Raw genomic sequence first — 23,547 nt, forward strand, 5'->3', positions numbered from 1 at the left:
TCATATCATTACTTGTCCAATGACTAAAACTGTTGCTATCCTTTCCCTGCTAGCTTCCTGCCTCTCAATCCATCAAAGTCTCTCTTATCTTGTAAGTACAAGGATGCATTCACATCTTGTTACAGCCCTGTACATTCCCATCTCATGATGTTTTACCTAACAGGAGTACAAGGACACCTCCCCTTCTTGTTACTGCCCTGTACAGGGTAACTCCCTACACATTCCCATCTCATGATGTTTTACCTTACACTCAGCTACACTAACAACAGGTATAAATTAATATTAGAAGAGAGGAAAAAGATAATAAATATAAAAGAGAAAAATTCACACTTCCAGTAGTCAAGTATTCTTGTAAGGGCAGCATGAGAATGTTCAAGACCCCACTAGCTGTTGGGGATTGGGGGGGGGGGGGAGGAATAGGGGGGGGGGAAACTGTTCTTGAACCTAGAGGAGCCAGACTTCAGCTTCTGTACCTTCTACCTGAAGGTAGCAGCAACATACGAGTATGACCAAGCTAATAGGGATCCTTTATGATGCTGGCTGCTTTGTTGAGGGAATGTCTCATGTAGATTTCTTTAGTGCACGGAGGTTGATGCTTGTAATGGATTTGGCTAGGTTTGCCACTTTATTCAGCCTTCTGCATTCATGGGCACATTTCCAAACAAGGCCATGATGCAACGATCAGTATACTTTCCACAGTACAACTGTACAAGTTCAATAGGTATTCAATGACATGCTGAATCTCTTCAGTTTCCTTACAAAGTAGAGACATTTGTCTCCTGCCAATGAAAACAGTCCCTTGGCCTCCCCTTCCTAAAGTTCACAACAAGCTTCTTTGACTCAATGACGATAAGAGCAAGATTGTTGCCATGGCACCACATAACCATCTGCATTCAATATTTTGACTCATCATTACATGTTATTTGGTCATCAATGGCGGTGTCATCAGTGAATTTGTAGACTGCATACAAGCTGAACTTGGCTGTGTAATTGTGGGTCTAGAGGAATAGAGGAGGGTACTAAGCAAGCAGTTTTGAGCTGCCCCTTTGTGTTGATGGTCAGCAAGCAGGGTGTTGCCAATCCATACTGATTGGGGTCTTCCTATGAAGAAGTCAACGATCTAGGTGCAAAGTGAGGAACAGAGTCCAAGATCCCTGGTTTGATTATTAATTTTTTAGGCATGATTCTGTTGAATACAGAGCTGTATTCAATGAACAACATGCTAGCATAAGGCTTCTTGTCAGTTAACAAAGAGCAAGGTACCCACTGGTAGTCACTGAGTAAGTCATTTTGCTGTCTTGTACGATGGCTGTCCTTTTGAAGCAGGTGGAAACCTTGGCCTGTAGTGGTGTGGAATGAAAACATCTGCAAAAGTTACAGCACGATAACATTCATTCATAAAATGATACCCTAAACATTAAAACAAATTGATGCTTACCAGTTTTTAAATAAAGTACATCAGTGGTTCTCAACCTTTTTCTTTCCACTCACATACTACTTTAAGTATTCCTATGCCATAGGTGCTCTGTGATTAGTAAGATTGCTTAAAGTGGTATGTGTGAAAAGAAAAAGGTTGAAAACCACTGTTTGATTTGTTATCTGCAAGTTTCATATCTCCAAAGAAAATGGGCCAATGACAATTTTTCGCAAGCAAAATATTTCAGTAGCAATTGGGTCTAGAGCAGAGGTTCTCAACCTTACCATCCCACTCACGTACCATCTTAAGCAATCCCTTACTAATCATAGAGCACTGATGGCATAGGGATTATTTAAAGTGATATGTGAGTGGAAAGAAAAAAGTTGAGAACCACAATTACATGACTCAAGATAAAAATAAATCACTGAAAATTGTGACATTTTACACAACTATAACATTAATTGTATATACATCTGTTAAAAATGGTGTTTGAATGGAATCCCACAAAGATTGTGAGGCACACTATCTTTTTACGCACCTGTTACTATTGGATCATTCTTTATTGCTACAGCAACAGTTTTACACAAATATTGCACATCACGACTAGACAGTTTAGTGAGTCGCTGCAGATCAGGTCCCGACAAGTTCAAAATCTCTTTCATTGATTGAATGTTTGCTGTTGGAAAAAAAGTTTTTTTTAAAAAAAAGCTTTGCAAATCACACAATACATTTTATTAAATTTGATTTTTAAAAAATATTGCTAATCATAATTGATCATTTTATCTATAGTATATTTTATCTTCATTGCAGAGGGATTGAGTTCCTACAAAACCATCCACATCATGATTTTCTGTGATGTGAAACCTTCATAAAAATTTACAAATTCCATTCTTTTACATTTTGTATTGTTATTTTTTTCTTCACATTTCCATAAGTGATTTTTCTATTAGTGATTTGTGAATTCAGTTACTGCGTATTTGCTTTTCCAAAAATGTCTTAATGTGAGGGTACACAGTCGCCTTTTTATTCAGAGCAAGTAAAACACATTAAATATAATATATTTTTTATAAAAATGAAGCATTTATCCCACAGACCTGTAAGACTGTCCTCCGGGAGCCTTTTGCAGGAAGGAGTAATATATTATTGAAAATTAAGAAAATGTACTTATTATTGTGAAAGGTTATAGATATGCTTTTGAGAGATAAAGTGTGGTAGTTTTTTTTAGTGTAGGTCACATACAAATACTTCAAAACAGATTTCATTTAAATTACTGGAGCTCTGCTCAAGCTAGACAGTCCAGCTCCAAGAGCCTTTGCAAAAGCTTTGGAGAGTGCCTAAGAGACTTCACTAATGGATTGTTGTTTTGAAAAGCAACAGATGAAAGAACTCGAAGGTTTAGGTTCAGAGCCGCAGTCTGTCTGAAGGCTGCTTCCTGTTCTAAGAGGGTCATGTGGTTTTGCAAGCAGAGAGAGTCAAACAGGGTTTTCTCTGAGACTGAGAGAGCGAGAATTCAGTTCTTCAGTGCTACAGTCAGTAGCAGCAGCTGGGACTGGAACAGGACAAGCTGGAAAGCTTGTGGGAAAAAAAAACATTTTGAAGACTGGTTGTGAGTGCTTAGTTCAACCTGGTCAAAGCCTTTGTGGTTCATACATAGGAGAGGACTGGCTGCATAATGTTTCACTTGAAATAAGAGAGACAAAAAGGAACTCTGTGGTGACCTGAAAGAAAGAGGTTATCATCTGGAAAACCTTGATGGGGCAAGTTTCTTTGGAAAGGGACTGAAGTGGCAGATTAAAAGGAATCAGTTGTGGGTGTCCAGCAAACAACAAATTTCTCTCTGAAAACCGACAAGAACCTTCCTGAGTGGTAACCATTTACCTTTCAAACACCAAAGTCTGGTGAACTTCATAAATGTTAAATTCTGTGCAAAGTCTAAGAATTGCCTGCAATGAGGAAACTTGGAGGAATAAGAAGTAAGATTGGATTGTGAATCAAAGAACTTTTCAGAACTTACACACACATTACATACACGTGTGCTTAGAATTAGAAGGGGTTAAGTCAATGGTGAAAAGTTAAAGTGTGATCCTGTTTTCATGTTTAAAGATAATTAAAAGGAACTTTTGTTTAAGTAACCATTTGTCTTGGTGAATATCTATTGCTGCTGGGTTTTGGGATCCTCTGGGCTTGTAACATTATATTAATGCAGGATATGAATATCAACATACACATACATGTCTGCCTGCAGTTTAATTCCATACTCTTATAGCAATGTGATCAGTCCTCAAGATTGAGGTTCTTTCCCAATTTATCCTTTAAGTAGGTTTTCAGTTGATGGTATGCAAACATTGTACCATGAGTTATTCCATATTTGTACTTCATTTGTTTAAATGTTAATAAATTATTTCTCAAAAAACAATTTTCTATTCTTTTGATTCCTTTTCTCTCCCATTCTCTAAAGCACACATGTCAAACTCTGGCCCGTGGGCCAAATTTGGCCCGCGATATAATTATATTTGGCCTGCAAGATCATTTCAAAAATGTATTAGAGGTGGCCCGCTGGCCGCCGCGCCAGTATAGCGCATGCACAGCTAATACTATAAATCCCAGAATGCATTGGCGTCAGCCCGCTAATCGACCCCACCTCCTCTGTTTACGTTGCAGGGTCTCACCGTGGACTCTGGTTTTGGGGCCTGGCCGGTTCAGGGGAAGCCAAGGCCGCTTCCCAGTGCCCGGAACCGGAGGCCTCGGGCCTGACCTCGCCAGGACCGTTGCCCACTCCCCCTCCCTGCCGCAGGCCGACCCGCGACTCACGGTGACGGGGCCGCTGATCCGCTGAGATGCCGCCCTGCAGTGAGAGCCGATGCCCCCGCACTGTCGTTGCCCAACCCGATCGCCCGCAAACCCCGCCCTCCCGCACACAGGCCTGAGTAAGGATTATGAACTTTAATCTCAGGATAAAACGATCTTCCAATAGTTTCATGTCACAGTGATAAATATATTTCTAGTTAAAAATGGTCCTGCACCTGGATACAACCTCATTAGGCATAAAACTTGAAAAGTGTATAAATCAAAGGATATCTGTACCAATAGAAAAAGGGCATGGCAAATAACCCTGCTAGAGTTCATGCCCACAATCAGTCACCCATTTGATTGTTTCAGGAATCATGTTATTCTCCCACATTCTCAATAGCCCTCAGATTTTACTATTCGACAGCACACTAGCAACATTTGACAAATCCTCTATAGAGAAATATTATTTATTGAATATTTTATTTCTCATTTGTTAATGCTTCTGGAAAGAGTTTATCCAAAACTATTATTAAACATTTCTTTTAATAAGAAAAAGTTTAACATTACATATGTTGAAAGAAGAGAAAACATGCAGATGTTGTTGAAAATTTTCAATAAATATTTAGTTCGGCCCTCGACTTAGTCCAAGTTTTTAATTTTGGCCCTCCGTGATTTTGAGTTTGACACCCCTGCTCTAAAGGAAAAGTTATCTATTGTAAAAGGGATTAGCTGATCTTGCGTCAATAATAATTTTGGTATTTGGTAATTTGTTTTTTTCCATTCTAAGTGAATCTTCTTCCATGTATTGAGTAAATGATGCAATATTGGTGAGCTTTTATATCGTACCAGCTTTTCATCCCACTTATAAAGTTTATGTTCCGTTACCTTCTCTCCTATTTTATCTAGCTCTATCTTAGTCCAATCTGCTTTTTCCCTTGTCTGGTAAAAATCTGATAAATACCTGAATTGTGCGGCTCTATAATAGTTTCTAAAGTTTGATAACTGCAAACTATCTTGGTTATACCTCTCTGTTAATTTATCTAACGCTACCCTCGGTTTCCTCCCTTTCCACAAGAATTTCCTTATTATTCTCTTTAGTTCATTAAAGAATTTCTCTGTTAAGGGAATTGGCAATGATTGAAATAACCATTGTATCCTTGGGAAGACATTCATTTTAATGCAATTTGCCCTCACTATCAACGTTAACAGTAATTCTTTCCAATGTTCTAAATCTTCCTGCAATTTCTTTATTAGTGGCTGATAACTTAATTTGTACAAGTGGCTTAAAATATTATCTAACCTAATATCTAGGTATCGGATTGCTTGTGTTTGCCATTTAAATGGTGATTCTTTTTTAAATTCTGTATATTCCGCATTACTCATTGGCATCACTTCACTTTTATTTGTGTTGATCTTGTACCTCGATATTTCTCCATATTCCTTCAATTTCTTACATAGTTCTTTTATTGATATTTCTGGTTCTGTTAAGTATACTATGATGTCATCTGCAAATAAACTGATTTTATACTCCTTCTCCTTTATTTTTATTCCTTTTATTTCATTTTCTGTTCTTATCAGTTCTGCCAATGGTTCTATTGCTAAAGCGAACAGTGAGGGAGTTAATGGACATCCCTGCCTAGTTGACCTACTTATTTTAAATTGGTTCGATACATATCCATTTACTGTTACCTTTGCCAATGGTCCATTATATAATGCTTTAATCCAATTAATATATTTTTCTGGTAGATTGAACCTCTGTAATACTTTGAATAAATAATTCCATTCTACCCTGTCAAAGGCTTTTTCTGCATTTAAAGCAACAGCCACTGTTGGCTTCTTATTTCCTTGAACTGCATGAATTAAGATTAATAAATTTACAAACATTTTCCACTGTTCGTCTTTTCTTAATAAAATCCAGTTTGATCTTGTTTTACTATTTTTGGTACACAGTCGGCCAGCCTGTTTGCTAATAATTTCGCTATTATTTTATAATCTGAATTAAGTAGACATATTGGTCTATATGATGCTGGTGTTAGTCTTTGGTATTACTGTAATTATTGCTGTCTTACATGAATCTGGCAAGTTTTGTGTTTCTTCTATCTGGTTCATTACTTCCAGGAGAGGAGGAATTAATAAGTCTTTAAATGTTTTATAGAATTCTATTGGAAATCCATCCTCTCCAGGCACTTTATTGTTCGGCAGCTTTTTTAACATATCCTGTATTTCCTCTACCAGAAGGAAGCAGCTTTGAATATGTGATTACAGACACAATGATAATTAAAAGATTTATAACGAACATGTACATCAAGCTGCAAGAGAAGGAAAATGAAGAAATAAGCTATAAACCCAAACAAAAGTGGGAAAAAGATTTAAACAAAAAGATAAAAAATGAAACATGGGAAAAGTTATGTTCTGGAACTATGAAGAATATAATAAACAAAGTTACGCATGATACAGTATAATTGGTTACACAGGTTATATATCACGCCCCAAAAGTTTTTAAAAAATGGGATCCAACATTATCAGATAGATGTTTTCACTGTAAGAAGGAAATGGGAACAACAGTACATGCAATTTGGGCATGTGAGAAAGTGAAAAAGTTTTGGGAAGATCTAAATCAGGTATTAAATAAAATCACAAAAAGCAACATACCAAAAAATCCAGAGATCTTTCTTCTAAGTAATATAAGAAGTAAAGAATTAGGCCTCAAACTGGATGAAGCGCAAAAAAGATTTATTATGATAGCCTTAGCTGTAGCAAAAAAATGTATAATGTTAACTTGGAAATCAGAAGAGAGCCTGAAAATACAGTAATGGTACATGGAAATGAATAAATGTATTCCATTGGAAAAAATAACATATAATTTAAAAAATAAAGTCACATTATATGAACAAATTTGGGAGCCGTACATGGAACATAACAGAGAGGGCTTGCCTCGGACCTCCACCCCCTAAAATGATAAGAAGACAAAATGACTTGATCCAGTGTGTAAAAGTAGATGATACATTTTTCTTGTTTATTTTCATTGTGTGATGACATTGTTTAATGGTTTTATTGTATTGTATATGTTGAATATTTATTGGTTCTCTTCTTCTTTTTAGAGGGGTGTGGGAAGGGGGGAAGGGAAGGTAGGGGGGGAAAAATGCCATTGTGTGGAATTTAAGAGGGAAATGTTTGTATGTATTTTGGTTGATATGGTTCACAGTGTGAAAAATAAAAAAATTATTTATAAAAAGATTGAGGTTCTTTTGGCAAAGAGCTTTGGATCTTATCAAGTATGATTTTCCAACCATCAACTTTTGTGAGCTAAGTGTTTACAGGGTGTACTGGCTTTCATGTTAATATCATTAATGGCTATATTACAATGCCATTGTCATACCCACACTCCTGTTCGGCTCCGAATCATGGCATCACCTACGGCTCCTAGAACGCTTCCACCAGCGTTGTCTCCGCTCCATCCTCAACATCCATTGGAGCGCTTTCATTCCTAACGTCGAAGTACTCGAGATGGCAGAGGTCGACAGCATCGAGTCCACGCTGCTGAAGATCCAGCTGCGCTGGATGGGTCACGTCTCCAGAATGGAGAACCATCGCCTTCCCAAGATCGTGTTATATGGCGAGCTCTCCACTGGCCACCGTGACAGAGGTGCACCAAAGAAAAGGTACAAGGACTGCCTAAAGAAATCTCTTGGTGCCTGCCACATTGACCACCGCCAGTGGGCTGATATCGCCTCAAACCGTGCATCTTGGCGCCTCACAGTTTGGCGGGCAGCAACCTCCTTTGAAGAAGACCGCAGAGCCCACCTCACTGACAAAAGGCAAAGGAGGAAAAACCCAACACCCAACCCCAACCAACCAATTTTCCCCTGCAGCCGCTGCAACCATGTCTGCCTGTCCCGCATCGGACTTGTCAGCCACAAACGAGCCTGCAGCTGACGTGGACTTTTACCCCCTCCATAAATCTTCGTCCGCGAAGCCAAGCCAAAGAGAAGACAATGCATTACAAATACATCTATTTTATTTAAAACATGCTCTGAGATGGTATGATTTTTAAATTTCAAGACTTTGAAAGTTTTTTTATTAAAAAAATTAATATCCATGAATCAGGCACATAGGGTGTTCTCTTGAAGATTATTAAATTTACAACTGCACAAATTCAGCCCATTTTCCATTCCAGCTTTTAAAAGCTATTCAGACTTGTCTAACATATTAATCACCTCTTCAAGTCAAGGAGATAGCTGGGGCCCTGACAGGGAAGTTTGTCACAGCTGAGGTGCTAGTAGATGAGCAGATAGCTAACATTCTTCCTTTATTTAAGGACAGCAGGGATAGGAGTTGCGTACGTTTGTAAAGGGAAGAAGTGATCACAGATATTCAGCATGGCTCTGTTCCTGTCCTACTAATTTGATTGAGTTTTTTAAAATATACATACAGCACAGTAACAGGCCATTTTGGCCCTCGAGTCTGTATGCCCAATTTGCACCAATTGGCCTACAACCCTTGGTACTTTTGGAACGGTGGGAGGAAACCAGAGTCCCTGGGGAAAACACACAAAGACATAGGGAGAACTTACAGATGGCATGGGATTCAAACCCCGGTCCCAATCATTGGTACTGTAAAGGCATTGAGCTAACTGCTACACCAACCATGCTACTTGTAGAGGTAATTAAAAAATTGATGAAAACTAGATGGCAATAAACGTTGATAGAATTATGACAATATTTGCATTTGTACGTCAGGGCAAATAATATGAAAATTGTAAGGCCACAGTGCTACTTGACAAAATGCTGATTATACAGCACTTCGTGTATTGCATGCAGTTCTGGTTGTCATCATGAGGAAGGAAGTGACAGATGCAATCTTTATATTTAAGGGACATTTAGACAAGACACAGAGGATACAGACCTCATGTGGGCAAATAGTCTTTGTGAACAAAAGGGGCTAACATGGATGGGGTAAGCAGAGTTGTACATCAAAGTACCATGATGGTGTCTAATTCTTGTCCTTCTTATGAAGCATATTCTAAATTGCCATTTTTTTTTAGAGGGGCAAAAATGCAACTCTCCTCTTCCTCTCATCTCAAATATATGTTCCTGAAATTACTGTGATCAGTAATAGTTTTTCTTTCCCTGTTAATTTTATCTGGGCTTGTCATAATATCATGTACCTTAATTATCCCTCTCCCCTTTCATTCTTCCATCTTTTGAAAATCATGATTATAACAAAGGGGTGGAATCACTCAGCAGGTCAAGCATGTGTGGAAAGAAGAATGCACTGAATGGGGGAGGGGGGGCAGGGAGCAACAGATTTTATCTATAAATGGAGTGTCAAATCTCTAGAAATAAAGACAGTAAATCCCATACTAATACATATGATCAGAACGTGGCAAGAAAGTAATAAATACATAAGAAAAAAAGTATGGATATCAATAAAAGCACCATAGTGTAAAAATGTGTTATTGCCTATGAACATAGGCATTAGAATATTAAACTTGTGGTATGACAAAGGCATAAGGTAGATTAAAGAAGGAAATTTTATGTCCTTTGAATAACTAAAACACAAATATGGAGTGGCCAATGGGGCCTTCTTTTGTTTTCTCCAGCTTAGATCATTCTAAAGAGAAAGATGAGGACCAACGTTGACCCCTCCTGAAACGGAACGAACTGTCTGAATGGAGAATACACCCAAATTTATAACAAAAATGTTCTGTGCTCTCCAGAGTGAAAGTGCAAAACCAGGGTTAGAGGTCAAGGGAAAGATAGGAGTCTGACATGGGTGTGGTGATTTCAGAAAGGAACTGGTCAGATTGGTGTAAGGAATGCATTACATCAATTATAAATACAAGATATGGACTGGTTCAATATAATTTTTTACACCAATTATATCTTACCCCACAGAAGTAACATAGATCAAAAGCAGAAACATCAAGGTGTGTTTCAGATGTGGGATTGTGACAGGAACTCTTTTTTCCACATGCTGCGTGGTTGTGTGTGAAGGTGAGGCCATTTTTGCAAGGCATCACAGAAAAATTAACCAGGATAACAGGAGTGGCCTTCACGGGTGACCCAGAGCTATATCTACTTGGTAATAAGCAACAAATTGAATAAATATCAAATCTCATTTTTAAAAATAGCACTGGAAGTAGCAAAAAAAAATTATTGCAATCACTATAGCATGACAGACTGTTGAAATGAATAGCTGTATACCTATGGATAAAAAAAAATCACATGCAATTTATAAAATATGACACTTTTGTAAAGATCTGGCTGCCGTACCCGGATAATATAGGGGCCCAAATACAGTAATTAAAGACTTTAAATGTAAAGATAAGTAAGCTTTGACAGTGTGCAGATCTGTATGTATGGAAAGGTGGAGGGAAGGAGGGACAGTTTTGCTTTTGCTGTTTGTAGGAAAAAAATTCAAAATATTGTGATATTGTAGAAGTGAAAAATAAAATATTTTTTTAAAAAGCACATGTGGAAAGACAAACAATTGGTGTTTCAAGATTCTTTGAATAATCTTGGATTCAAAACATTCTGGATGAAGGGCTAAAGCACAAAACGTTGGTAATGTATCTGTATCTTTGCTACATAAAGCCACTATTTGACTTGCTGAGTTCCTCCAGCATTTGTGTGTTTTTTCATATTGTTGTTGTGCTGTTTCCTGCTGCCTGTTCCTTGCATGTCTGGAAGCATCAATAGTGAGGTGAGTCTGATGTTCTGCTGTCTCTTGGTTCCTTCTTTGTTTACTCTATGGGCTTGTGAAGAGCTTCTGCCAATGTTGCTTCACTTTTTTGGGCCCATGTTTAACTGGGTTTGGCCACTTTTAAAAAAGTGTAACTAATTGAGGTGTCCCTGGAGCAAGTTCAAATTTTTTTGAACTTCATATGACCTTAAAAGTTAAATTCAATGTGGTTCAGCATCAAATGTTTCCACGATTATAGTAAACAATAATGTAAGTCAGTGCAAGCTCGTTAAAAAAAAAACACCTTTGAACTTCATATGATCTTAAACTCAATGTGGTCATGATATTCAGCATCAGATGTTACCCCTACTGAACCTCCTTGGACATATTGATTTGCATGAACAAATATGCACAAATATGCACAATTTGCAGTATCTACAGTCTTTTGATTTATAATTTTAAAATGTGTGAATATCATAACATTTAAATCAAACTCGACAGATTAAATATCAGTCTGCAGTGACAAAAATGGCAGTGGTACTGGAGCTGCTGTACAGCAGAACTGCCGCTAGTGTAGATGCGGGGAGCAGAGACCCCTAGGGGTCCTACCGTCCAGTCCCACTGCCATTACAGGCTTTAAACAGCCTGTTAAAAGAGACGATGGTGTTTTATTCAAAATTCTACGACTACAGGGTCTGGGCCTTTGTTCGGTAGTGGCCTTGAGAGGTTGAAGACACTGGAGAAGGAGCAGGCTGGTGCAGGGCATCAGTACCAGGGAGAACACCCCCTGTTGAGATGAAGCAGAGGAGACGACCGCAAGGACAGTGACCACAGTTGGCGGACCAACAAGGGGATCTGAGGCTGGAAGGCACACACAGGGGGGTGAGCTGTTGGCGACTTGTGGACGAGGAACCCACACAGCACGTGGGTTGAGGTCAAAGCTGGTGTGCCAGGCTGCAGGAGACTGGCTCATGAGGGCCAGGTATCAGAACAGGGATTTGAGAGGAAGCTGAGGGCTCCCGGAGGGCCCTCGTCATGGCTTCCTCATCATGTTGGAGGTTTGCATCTGGGATCAGTGGTTCAAATGAACTTGATTCTTGTGCAGCTGTAGAGGACACCGGGGGTGGGGTGGGGGGGGGGGGGGGGTGAGGCGATGGATGACTCCTTTTTGCTGACTGTAAGGGGTGCAATGCTGAATCTTGTCTGTTTTATGGCAGATTTAAGTCCATTTCATGTAATTCCGTATTACATTTGTTTTATTACATTGTATATGGTATCTATATCTGCAGTCCACATCGAGTCTGTCAGTCACTCCGTTGTCCCAGGTGGTTCTGATGCTGCCTGCAAACCTGACCGTTTCCGTTCTCCCTTCAGATTTCCAGCATCTTTTTTTTTAGTTAAAGATCCTCACCTTTTTTAACAGCAGCTACTACTTTCGGATTCAAGTCCAGCTGGTCCCAGTCCATGCTAAGTCGTCCGAGCTGACCCGAAGGGCCGGCCATGGTCGAGGAGGCGTCCACCCATTGACGGTGAGAGCATGCGCCAGAGGTCACAGGTCACCCGTTCAACCGAAGCCGCTAAATTCAGGCATGCTTCAGCCTTGAAGCATTGTCAGTGTTTCTATTTATTGCCATTTCCTTCCGATCAACGCGGGTGGTGGCACACACGGAACTGGCAGAAATAGAGCAGGTTGGTCCAAGTTTCTACCATCTCGTCTCTCATTGGCTGAGAGCGGCTAAAGGCGATTGGATAGCTCGGAAGTGTGCGTGTTGATTACGTGGTGAACAGCGATTACTCTCAGACAATTGGTGTTTTTGAGGGAAGGAGATAGAATTGATTGTTCGCCATTTGATTCGCTGAAATGATGCTTGTTAGGATCCAGACAGTTGATTGGCCGCTGTCAAATAATCCTGGTCATTGATTGGTCGGTGTTAAATAAGCCTGGTCATTGATTGGTCGGTGTCAAATAATCCTGGTTATTGATTGGTCGATGTCAAATAATCCTGGCCATTGATTGGTCGCTGTAAAATAATCCTGGCCATTGATTGGTCGCTGGCAAATAATACTGGTCATTGATTGGTCGATGTCAGATAATACTGGCCATTGATTGGCCGCTGTCAAATAATCCTGGCCAATGATTGGCCCTGGGGTAGGATAGCTCGTGTGGGTTTATCCAGGCAACATGGCGTCGACAAATGAAGGGAAGAAGCTGGTGCGTAGTTCTAGTGGGCTTCGCATGGTGCCGGAAAATGGAGCATTTTACAGCCCCTTCTCCCTTGATGAGCCGCAGTGGGTCCCTGATAAAGAGGTAAACGGTGCTTCTGTGGAGATGAACCGGATATTTTAGTTAGCGGTTCTTGTCGGAACAGGGCTGCAGCTGTACATTAGGAACACTCTATCTCATCGTAGTGCTGATGTGAGGGGAATTGAGGCGGAACGTAAGGAATGCAAAAACCGACAGAACACGGCTCTTATTTAAGGGTCATCGACCTGAAATGTTGACGTTGTTGCTGTCGCGAAAGATTGGACGTGGCGTGAGTGCAGCACTTTTGCACCGGATCTGTTATGTTGACATAACAGGGTTCAGCCAGTCGAAATGAAATCGAAGTTGATGCGGATTGGTGGCATAGGTTTGAAACAAATTGTGTAATGAGGTATGTTAAAAGTTTACTGCGTTGTAGTGGCTAGTGAATGTTTTGAAACCGAAGTGCATTGAATCCAGTTCATTTATGTTTACATTACAATATGGCATTGCATTACAATATACAATCTCTTGGTGCCTGCCACATTGACCCCCGCCAGTGGGCTGATCTCGCTTCCAACCGTGCATCATGGCGCCTCACAGTTCGGCGGGCAGCAACCTCCTTGGAAGAAGACCGCAGAGCCCACCTCACTGACAAAAGACAAAGGAGGGAAAAACCCAACACCCAACCCCAACCCCAACCCACCAATTTTCCCTTGTAACCGTGCCTGCCTGTCCCACATCGGACTTGTCAGTCAGCAATGAGCCTGCAGCAGATGTGGACGTACCCCTCCATAAATCTTTGTCCGCGAAGCCAAGCCAAAGAAAGAAAGAAACAATATGCCATGGGCTAGTGGAAAAATCCTTGTTTTTGCACTGATTTTTAAAATTTAATTCATAATTTATCTTCCCACTCTATAGAAAATGATTCCCTGCCTCCACCATTGAGTACATCCCTCTGGGTGAGTCGTGCCACTTTTAAAGCAGTGAACATATATATAATGTTGCAGTTTGTTCTGCTTAAAAACAACTAAATTATGAAATCAAGCAAAAAAAATTTAAGTGTAAGAACTTTCATACCCGTTAACTGAAGATATTTGAAATATGAATGTCACCAATATAAATATCACCAGTTGACCTATATCACCAATTCCTGTTTACTTCAGGAATGGAAAATCAGAGGTATGCAATCCAGTGATCGTTGGAGGAATCTGAGATGGAGAGGTTGAGCAAATTTGTTTTTGGAAGTCACTATGTCGGAGGATTGTTCCTGGACCCAACACACTAATGGCATCATAAAGAAAACATGTCAGCATATCAATTTCTACAGATGTGTGATGGATCACGGTCTGGTATGAGGACACCAATATCCCTGAGGATAAAGCCCTGCAAAAGGTAGTGGACACAGCCCAGGACATCACAGGCAAAACTCTTTCCACCATTAAGGACATCCACAGGGAATGCTGCTGTTGGAGAGCAGCAGCAATCATCAAGGATACAAACCATTCAACATATGCTCTATCTCACTGCTGCCATCAGGGAAGAGGTGTAGGTGGCACAAGACTTGCACCACCAGGTTCAGGAACAGCTGCTACCCCTCCACCATCAGATTCCTCAACAACCAACTCAATCAGGGACTCATCTAAGGACTCTTACTTTTTCACTTGTTTTAAAAAAAATTCTTTCCGTATTGTGCAATTTGTTTACATTTTATCTGTTTACATGTGTACACGTAAATTGTATACATGTAAATTTTTGATTTTGCACTAGAAATAAGTTGTATTCTACCTCACCCACAGGAAAAAAAATCTCTGGTTTGTGTGTGTATTGTGACAGATTATGTTGTATTTTATATTGTATATAGATATGTTTTAAAGGAGATAAATTGTGGCAGGTTTTTTTTTAGTGTAGGTCACATACTAGTACTTCAAAACACATCTCATTTAAAATACTGGAGCTCTGCTCAAGCCAGACACTCTGTCTCTGAGTGCCTTTGCAAAAGCTGTGGGGAGTGCCTATAGAGACTTCACTAATGGATTGTTTTGAAAAGCGACAGATGAAAGAACTTGGAGGATTAGGTTAGGAGCCACAGTCTGCAGGTTGCTGTTCTAAGAGGGACATGTGGTTTTGCAAACAGAGAGAGTCAAACAAGTTTTTCTCAAGAGAGAGTTCATTCATTTCTACAGTTCAGAAGCAGCAGCTGGGACTGGAACAGATGGCAAGCTTGTGGGAAAAAACCCATTTTGAAGATGGGTTGTAAGTGCTTAGTTCAGCCTGGTCAAAAAGCCCTTGTGTTCCATACAAGAGGAGAGGACTGGCTGCCTAATGTTTCCCTTAAAATAAGAGAAACGAAAAGTAACTCCGTGGTGACTTGAAAGAAAGAGGTTATCATCTGAAAAACCCTGATGGGGCCAGTTTCTTTGGCAAGACACTGACGTGGCAGATTAGAAGGAATCAGTTTGTGTCCAGGAACAATAAATCTCTCTCTGAAAACCGACAAGAACTTTCCTGAGCGGTAACCATTTACCTTTCAAGCACCAAACCCTGGTGAAATTCATAAATGTTAAATTCTATGCACTGTACAAGAATTGCCTGCAGCCAGTGAACTTGGAGTGAGAAGTGAGATTGGACTGTGAATCAAAGAACTTTTCTGAACTTACACATACATTACATACATGTGCACTTAGAAGGGGGTTTAACCATTTGTCTTGGTGAATTTCTGTTGCTGCTGGGTTTTGGGGTCCTCTGGGCTCGTAACAGTATTATGCTTCCTGATACAATTGTTGATGGAAGGGTGTGTAGCATCCTACTGTAAACCTTAAATGCTATTGGTGCTTTATTTTCCCCACTTCCAATAATAGCAATTTGTCAAAATTATTTTAAAAACAAAAACTAGCAGCTGGTGTAGGCCATCCATCTCTTCATGTTAACTTCGCTGTTCATTGGTATGCATTCATATACCAACCCTCTGTCCCTCAAGACCCAAACATCTGTTGATTATGATCCTGTGTTTACCTACTTACTGAAACCCTTGATCAGAAAATCTCAAAGACTAATGGCTCTCTGGATTAAAAATAATATTTTTCAGACTTGGATAGCAGAATCCTAATTTTGACATGTTACAGGTATTCTATATCCAAATTTCATACAGGGGAATCCATGTCCTTGTATTTAGCCATGTAAGAGTTTGGTGCAATTGGTTGTTTTAAAACTGAATATGGTTCGTGAGCATAGTTTTCCTTTTAATTGTGTTACTGTGTCAGTAATTGGAAGCTTATGATAACCTAAATGCTATTGTTATGGTAATAGGATACAAAATGTATGCACTTGTTTAGCACAAGATGACTTTTTCCATGGTTTTTATTTTGGAGGAAAATTATTTTCTTTTCTCACCCCCACCCCCCAAAAAATTGGTTATTTTGCTTTTCTATTTAAATTCATTTTTGTTGCTTGGTGTGATCTGCATCTTCCTTTCATCGCTTGGTTGCAATGACTGGCAAATTGGTCGCAAGAAGCAATAATAGGTCACCCTTGATGACTATTATTTTCGATGTGATCAAGGATAACCCTTCAGTCCCGCTTGCAGATTGCTGCAAAATAGCAGCACTTTTATAGCCTTGTTAAAAGTGTTTTTTTTTTTAAATGGTGATGCATTGCAAAATGTTGACTGTATAAAGGGATATTGATGTTCTTTGCACAAGTCAAAAATTGCTGTGATCTTGATGGCTGGACAACTTCCATGTCAAAGTTAGAAAAGAGGCAACTATCTGGCAAAGGATGATCAGCAAGAAGGAGTAGGGAAAGTGAACTTCTGATAAAATGCTTGGAGCACTGACTTCTTGTAATCAGCACCATTTTGCCATAGACTAGCATGTCCCCAGTCCATTAGCTGATATCAGTCATCTTGTATTGCCATAGTAAGATACTGCAAAGGTGACTGTATCACCCCAGCCTTAACCAGCAGTAATGACTGTGGAACTGACCAGTAATTTAACTGCTTGGTAATGCCATTTAATTTAAAAAAAGTGATGACAGAAACATTGCCACAAGAAAATTCATGTTCTCCAGGGCCTTGCAGAGCTGATGCTTCTTGAGCAGAGTCTAATGGGCAACCAGTCAACCTCTAACCATGGAATTTGCAAAATGACAACAATATCTCAGCTGCCTGAATTTCACCATAGTTGGCACATGTGGAAAGCCAAGATTCATATTTATTTTCAGAGTACATACATGATATCAAATACAACCCTGAGATTCTTTTCTCCTGCAGGTGAGGCAGAATTACCATATATTGGCAGTGCAAAAAAAAAACTACTCAATGTACATGTGTAAACAGATAAATGTAAACAAACTGCAATACAGAGAGGGGAAAATTCAATAAAGTGCAAAAAAAAAGAGTCCTTAAGTAAGTCCATGATTGAGTTTATTAAGGATTCGGATGGTGAAGGGGGAAGCAGCTGTACCTGAACCTGGTGGAGCGAGTCTTATGGTACCTATACCTCTTTCCTGATGGTAGCAGTGAGAACAGAGCATGTGCTGAGTGGCAGTGTTCTTTGTAGATGTTCTTGATGGTGGGGATGTTTTGCCTGTGATATCCTGGGTTTTGCCTGTGATATCCTGGGCTGTTTTGCCTGTGATATCCTGGGCTGTTTTGCCTGTGATATCCTGGGCTGTTTTGCCTGTGATATCCTGGGCTGTTTTGCCTGTGATATCCTGGGCTGTTTTGCCTGTGATATCCTGGGCTGTTTTGCCTGTGATATCCTGGGCTGTTTTGCCTGTGATATCCTGGGCTGTTTTGCCTGTGATATCCTGGGCTGTTTTGCCTGTGATATCCTGGGCTGTTTTGCCTGTGATATCCTGGGCTGTTTTGCCTGTGATATCCTGGGCTGTTTTGCCTGTGATATCCTGGGCTGTTTTGCCTGTGATATCCTGGGCTGTTTTGCCTGTGATATCCTGGGCTGTTTTGCCTGTGATATCCTGGGCTGTTTTGCCTGTGATATCCTGGGCTGTTTTGCCTGTGATATCCTGGGCTGTTTTGCCTGTGATATCCTGGGCTGTTTTGCCTGTGATATCCTGGGCTGTTTTGCCTGTGATATCCTGGGCTGTTTTGCCTGTGATATCCTGGGCTGTTTTGCCTGTGATATCCTGGGCTGTTTTGCCTGTGATATCCTGGGCTGTTTTGCCTGTGATATCCTGGGCTGTTTTGCCTGTGATATCCTGGGCTGTGTCCACTACCTTTTGCAGGGCTTTACGCTCAAGAGTAGTGGTGTCCACGTTCCAGACAGTGATGTAGTAGTCAGCACAGTTTCCACTACATGTGGAAATTTGCCAGGGTTTCCAATGTCATACCAAACCTCCGCAAACTCCCAAGGAGGTAGAGGTGCAGATGTGCTTTCTTTACAATGTCATTTGTGGGTGGATCTTGGAAAGACCCTGAGCTAGTAACTCCCAAGAACTTAAACTCTTGGGTGTCGCTATCTTGGAGATGTAGCTCATCGAACCAAGAGACTCAGGAGTGAAGTAACTGCACAAGTATCCCCAGATTAGAAGCACCACTGTACCTCAAGGGAAAAGAAAGGACTCTGGACACCTGAAGGGCAAAGTTCAGTTGAAGCCCATCGTGTAAATACTGTGGTTAGCAGAATGCAGCAAGTCCAACAAACTTGTTGATAATTAGATGTATACTCATCTGGGCTGTCAAGGCATACTTTGTATGTTTAGTAAATTTATAGATGATGAGAATGTTAGTACTGGAGTTGATGGGATAGTCCTGAGAACAGCAGACCAATGGGGTATACCACCCCTTGCCTTATTCTGAATCTGTGCTTTCAATATGGCAGAACCTTTCCATTTTTGTAAATGCATGTCCTTTACTGTGAGTAATTGGATGCTGTACAAATTAAAATAATTTTCAAAAGCTCCAGTTAGAAATAAAACTACTTGGGATTTGACTTTTGGCATTTTCTGACATTATTGGTATTTCTATTCCCAGTGCCCCAGATGTATGCAGTGCGATGCAAAGTTTGACTTTCTTACCTGGAAAGTAAGAAATTTTAATTTCTTTTTGTTTTTCATTTCCTGGCTTCCATTTGTGTTTTTTTTTAAATAAAGAAGCAATGCACTACATAAGAAAACACTACATTTTAAGTTTCTACAGTGGGATGAAACCCTGTGTCCAAGGGTTTGCATGCTTCTAGCACTCAACACTGATATCTGAATACTGTTTTGCATGTTGGTATTTCATTAGCAATTTGATCATATGAACAGTTTGGGGTTACATAACTGAATAAATGGTCTATTCTAGTCTGTTACTCGTCTATTCAATTATACCTGGCTTAATGATTAGAATTGGTACATGTTATCTGCTCAACTAGTCCACTCAACCATATCTGGGGTTATGAACCCTGACAAAAGGAAAGAATAGAATAAGTGATCTCCAGTCAGAATATCCGCATTTTAAATTTTCTTGCACTTGAGTTGCAAAAATAAGACTCACATTTCTGACTTTTAGTGTTGCTTGATTCCATATTTGTAGGTACAATATACGAGATTAAATATTGCCTTCAGATAACATTGAAAAGCTGCATGGGGTGCATTTAAAAAAAAAAGTGAAACTTTCAAAATTTTGATGCAAATTTGTTTCTATAATCCAATTAAATGTAAATACTGCTTTGTCCCATGGAATCTGACTGGATGATCTTATTGGTTTTTTACACATCTCAATATTTTTATAAACTGAATGGAGTAATATTTGTCAGCTTCCCTTTTTGTAAATTGTTGAATGAAAGCATCTACAAATCCAATTATGTGTTGGATGATTGGGCAAATTAATAAAGCTTTTTCTTATTGCTGTCTTCACTGGAAATGAAATCTTCCCTACCCCTGAAAGTGTAATTAGACATGCATAGTTTACAAAGTTGTTTTAAACTGATGATTACACTGTTCAATTAATAAATATATTTTTATTTTTAAGTGTACAATATCTATGGATGAAAGAGTGAGCTCTAACAAATTTTGTTTGAACTATTTTAAAAATTGGCAGCATCACTGCAGGAGATGCGGCAAATGCTTTTGTGACAAATGTTGCAGTAAAAAAGTACCTCTTCCACGGATGTACTTTATAGACCCAGTGCGGCAGTGTGCTGAGTGTGCTTTGATCTCCCAGAAGGAATCTGAGTTCTTTGACAAACAGATTAAAGTGCTCATAAATGGTAAGAATTGTATTACTTGCTACCTTCATATGTTTGGGAGACCTTTAGGTGACACAAATTGTTATTAATGAATGGAATTCATATAACTTTATAGGCTATTAACAACTTGTAATCAGTTGATCAGGAACAAATGAGTTTGTAAGGCTGAATTAAAACAAAAAAATCAAAAATTTGTCAATTCTTGGTTTAAAGTTTTTTGCCTATATGTTATTGGGCCTAGGCTCATACTAATGTGCTCAGAGGATTGATACAAGTATTCTATGAAGGTCAGACTGTTGTGAATGTCCTGGTCTGATAGCAGCACATCCTCAAATACAGTAAAAGTAATCGGATACCGTGTTTTTGCATATATTGCATGAGTTATGATTTTTTTACACACTGGTAACCCGCTCTGTGTTCTATGCATGTGCGCAGTATACAAGAATTTTTTTACATGTTGACTGTAAAAGTGAACTTAATTGAGCAACCACTGGTTCTTAATTAAATTTTTAAAATCACTTTAATTTAAAATAACCATATAAACATCTTAAATAACAAGTTTAAAAAAAGTTGGACAACATGTACCAAAAAAAAAAACATTTGGCAACTAAAAATACACCAATTAACCTGCAAACCGTTGCATATTCTTTGAGGGTAGGAGGAAACCAGAGTATCTGGAGGAAGCCCAATCAGACATGGGGAGAATGTACAAACTCCTGACAGAAAGCAACGGTAACTGCACTGTGCTAACTGCAATGCTAACCATGCCGCCCAAATGAGCTCACTTTTCATTTTTGGAAGGAGACACCGAGGGACCACACATCTCTCTGTGTTAGTTTTCTTCCTTATCATCCGTCACCCTTGAATTCTTCAAAGTCAGATTGTTCACTCTCTTCATTAACATAAGCTAGGACAGCCTGCAACCAGTCTTCCGTTACTGTGATCGATACTGACATATCATCGCTGTTGCTGCTTTCATCATTATTATACTATGCTGGCTTTTCTTAATCCACTACGTATAGTTTCTGATGTCCCACACTCTGGAAACCCATTTCCAAACATCAGTATAGATTGCTCTTTTCAGCTTGTCTGTCTAGGGTGAATTAATGAGTGCTGTTCTGCATCCAATCCTCCCATTCTGATCTGATGAACATCTTGAATGGATGATTAACAGAAATATTGAGTGGCTGAAGTTTACGTGTCAACCCACATGGAATTACTCCAATGTAGGCACCACGGAATTTATAGACTTGTGTCGAATGCTCTTTGTGAGCTATTGTGGAATCAGATATGAGTAACAATTTATTTGGGGGAAAGAACTGCCTGGCCTAGGCTTGTAACATTTTTCTACCCACAGTTTCATAACATTGGAGTCTATCCACCCTTTCTTGTTACAGTCCCAGTATTGGGCATTTTTTCTTGTGGTCATGATACTCTTTTAAAATATGATAATTGGCTTTAATTTAGCGCCACTTGCAATGCAACCAAGGACTAGAGTAAAGCACAACCTTTCATGTCTGGTAATGGTTATGGCCACAGTTTTTGTTCCAGAAGAAGCTACAGTTCTTGAGGTGGGGATGTCAAAGGGCCATTGGTGCTTCGTCCATGTTAATGATGTGATTTTTAAGTTTGCAAATGTCATTGGTGATGAACCTGTGAAAATCAATGTTTTTTTTCCCCCCAAACTTCTGGAAGTCACTGATCTACAGTTGTTATAGTTCTTACCGACGATCTGTTTTGCTTCATAAACTTTGATCTGGGGAAATCTACCTTGAAATCCAGGATGCTGATTTCACATGCCAATAGTCTTGCTTTCATCTGAATGGCAATTGTAGATACAGCCTGATTTTTGTTCTGTAGAACTAAGAACCCATTCTTTCAAGTCAAACTCCATCTGGGGCCAATTAGCTTTTGGGGCATGACATGCGTATTTTTGTGGATTCATCCTCTCAAGCTCCTCTTTCTCTCTTCTCCATTCGTGAATGGATGATTCGCCAACCTCAAACTTTCTTGCTGCTGCTCTGTTGCCAGTTTCTCCTGCTCTGGTAACAACTTTGTTTGAAATTAGTGGTATAAGATTTACATTTGACTCCTCGCATTGTCAAAACTACTGGTACTCGAGATCTCAAAGGTAGCACTAAATGCAAGGGCTTTTTATACTGATTAGGCTAGATCAAATGCAGTTGATAGCTATGTAGGGTGATAATGTTATCAGTGCATGTATCACTTCGTTTTTTTTTGTGATTTTTATAGGACATTTTGTGTAGATGCTGAACAGGACTACTACACCTGCATTTTGTATGCACGTGGTGGTATATATGTGTGCGGACTATACAAAAATGCTTTTTGTTTAAGATTTTCTGTACGCTATAAGCGTGTGCACGTTATAAGTGAAAATGCAGTAAATAGGCTGTTTCACTTGCTGCATTTTAATGCAGGATGCTAAAAACACTTTGGTCCCAGCTTAGTTCGGTATGGGTGGAGGAAATGGCACAGCTATTCCCTGAATAATTATTGTATTGATGGAAATGTTGCATTATGTAATGTGGTGTATTAGATACTTGTCACCAAGTAATAGCTTAAATACATTTTCAACTTCTAAAGTTGGAGAGGTTACCAGAATATCAACCAATATTTAGGGCTTAACTGTGTTAATAACTTTGGCCAGTCAAATGTTCCATGGATTTTGCAGTGAAACTTGATTGGAAATCCAGACAGTGAGGTACCCTCATCAGTGGATCTAGAACCCTTGACAACAGGCTGAACAAAATTGAATTTTCTTAACTTGTCAGATCCTTTGAGACTGAACTGAAATGTACAAGTTACCTTATAATTTTATTGGGAGATTTTAAAAAAAGTTTAAGGAAAGGGACTTTGGGCTTGTATTTTTAATTTTAATTAAATTATTTTGGTACTAATTTAAGACTTGTGCTAGTTATAAAAATTCATCTGCATTTGTATTGATGAGCTCAAACTCTAAGGATTGTTTATTAGGTATCTTCAGCTATATACTACTCATACAGTTTACTATTTGTTGCCAAGGGGCTACATTCCTTGTAACTTCAAGTTTCTCAGACAAGGGTGAGACCATGAATTGTCGCCTATCAAACAACCACCGGTAAGTTCAATTTATTTTTAATGCTTTAACAAAATATCTTGAGTTAGACTGGATTACCAAGTACATACAATTCTTTGCACACACAACCCATGACAGACTTCTTGAA

At 39.4% G+C, this 23,547-nt stretch overlaps 2 protein-coding genes across 20 annotated transcripts in view; one reads left to right on the forward strand and one right to left on the reverse strand.

Moving 5' to 3' along the window:
• The window catches only part of xrcc3 (X-ray repair complementing defective repair in Chinese hamster cells 3), a 29,318-nt gene extending 16,587 nt beyond the window's left edge, over positions 1-12,731 (reverse strand). For 2 of the 3 annotated variants that reach the window (XM_069916521.1, XM_069916520.1), the window contains exons 1-2: positions 12,303-12,731; positions 1,956-2,093 (exon numbers count right to left, since the gene is read on the reverse strand). In XM_069916521.1, coding sequence (XP_069772622.1) covers positions 1,956-2,093; positions 12,303-12,393 — 229 coding nt within the window. In that variant the 5' untranslated portion in view covers positions 12,394-12,731. The remainder of the gene's footprint in view (positions 1-1,955; positions 2,094-12,302) is intronic. The other variant, XM_069916522.1, reaches the window with a different exon arrangement.
• Positions 10,897-23,547, forward strand: part of zfyve21 (zinc finger, FYVE domain containing 21) — a 33,884-nt gene continuing 21,233 nt past the window's right edge. The window contains exons 1-5 of one of the 17 annotated variants that reach the window (XM_069916534.1): positions 10,897-10,912; positions 14,055-14,095; positions 19,126-19,176; positions 20,176-20,344; positions 23,318-23,441. In XM_069916534.1, coding sequence (XP_069772635.1) covers positions 19,138-19,176; positions 20,176-20,344; positions 23,318-23,441 — 332 coding nt within the window. In that variant the 5' untranslated portion in view covers positions 10,897-10,912; positions 14,055-14,095; positions 19,126-19,137. Of the gene's footprint in view, positions 10,913-11,592; positions 11,774-12,328; positions 12,421-12,446; positions 12,581-13,018; positions 13,200-13,233; positions 13,546-14,054; positions 14,096-14,299; positions 14,358-19,125; positions 19,177-20,175; positions 20,345-23,317; positions 23,442-23,547 lie in introns of those variants that run through there. The other 16 variants (XM_069916532.1, XM_069916533.1, XM_069916530.1 and 13 more) reach the window with 16 other exon arrangements.

This window comes from Narcine bancroftii, chromosome 2 (assembly GCF_036971445.1).
Source record: "Narcine bancroftii isolate sNarBan1 chromosome 2, sNarBan1.hap1, whole genome shotgun sequence".
Taxonomy (NCBI): Eukaryota; Metazoa; Chordata; class Chondrichthyes; order Torpediniformes; family Narcinidae; genus Narcine; species Narcine bancroftii.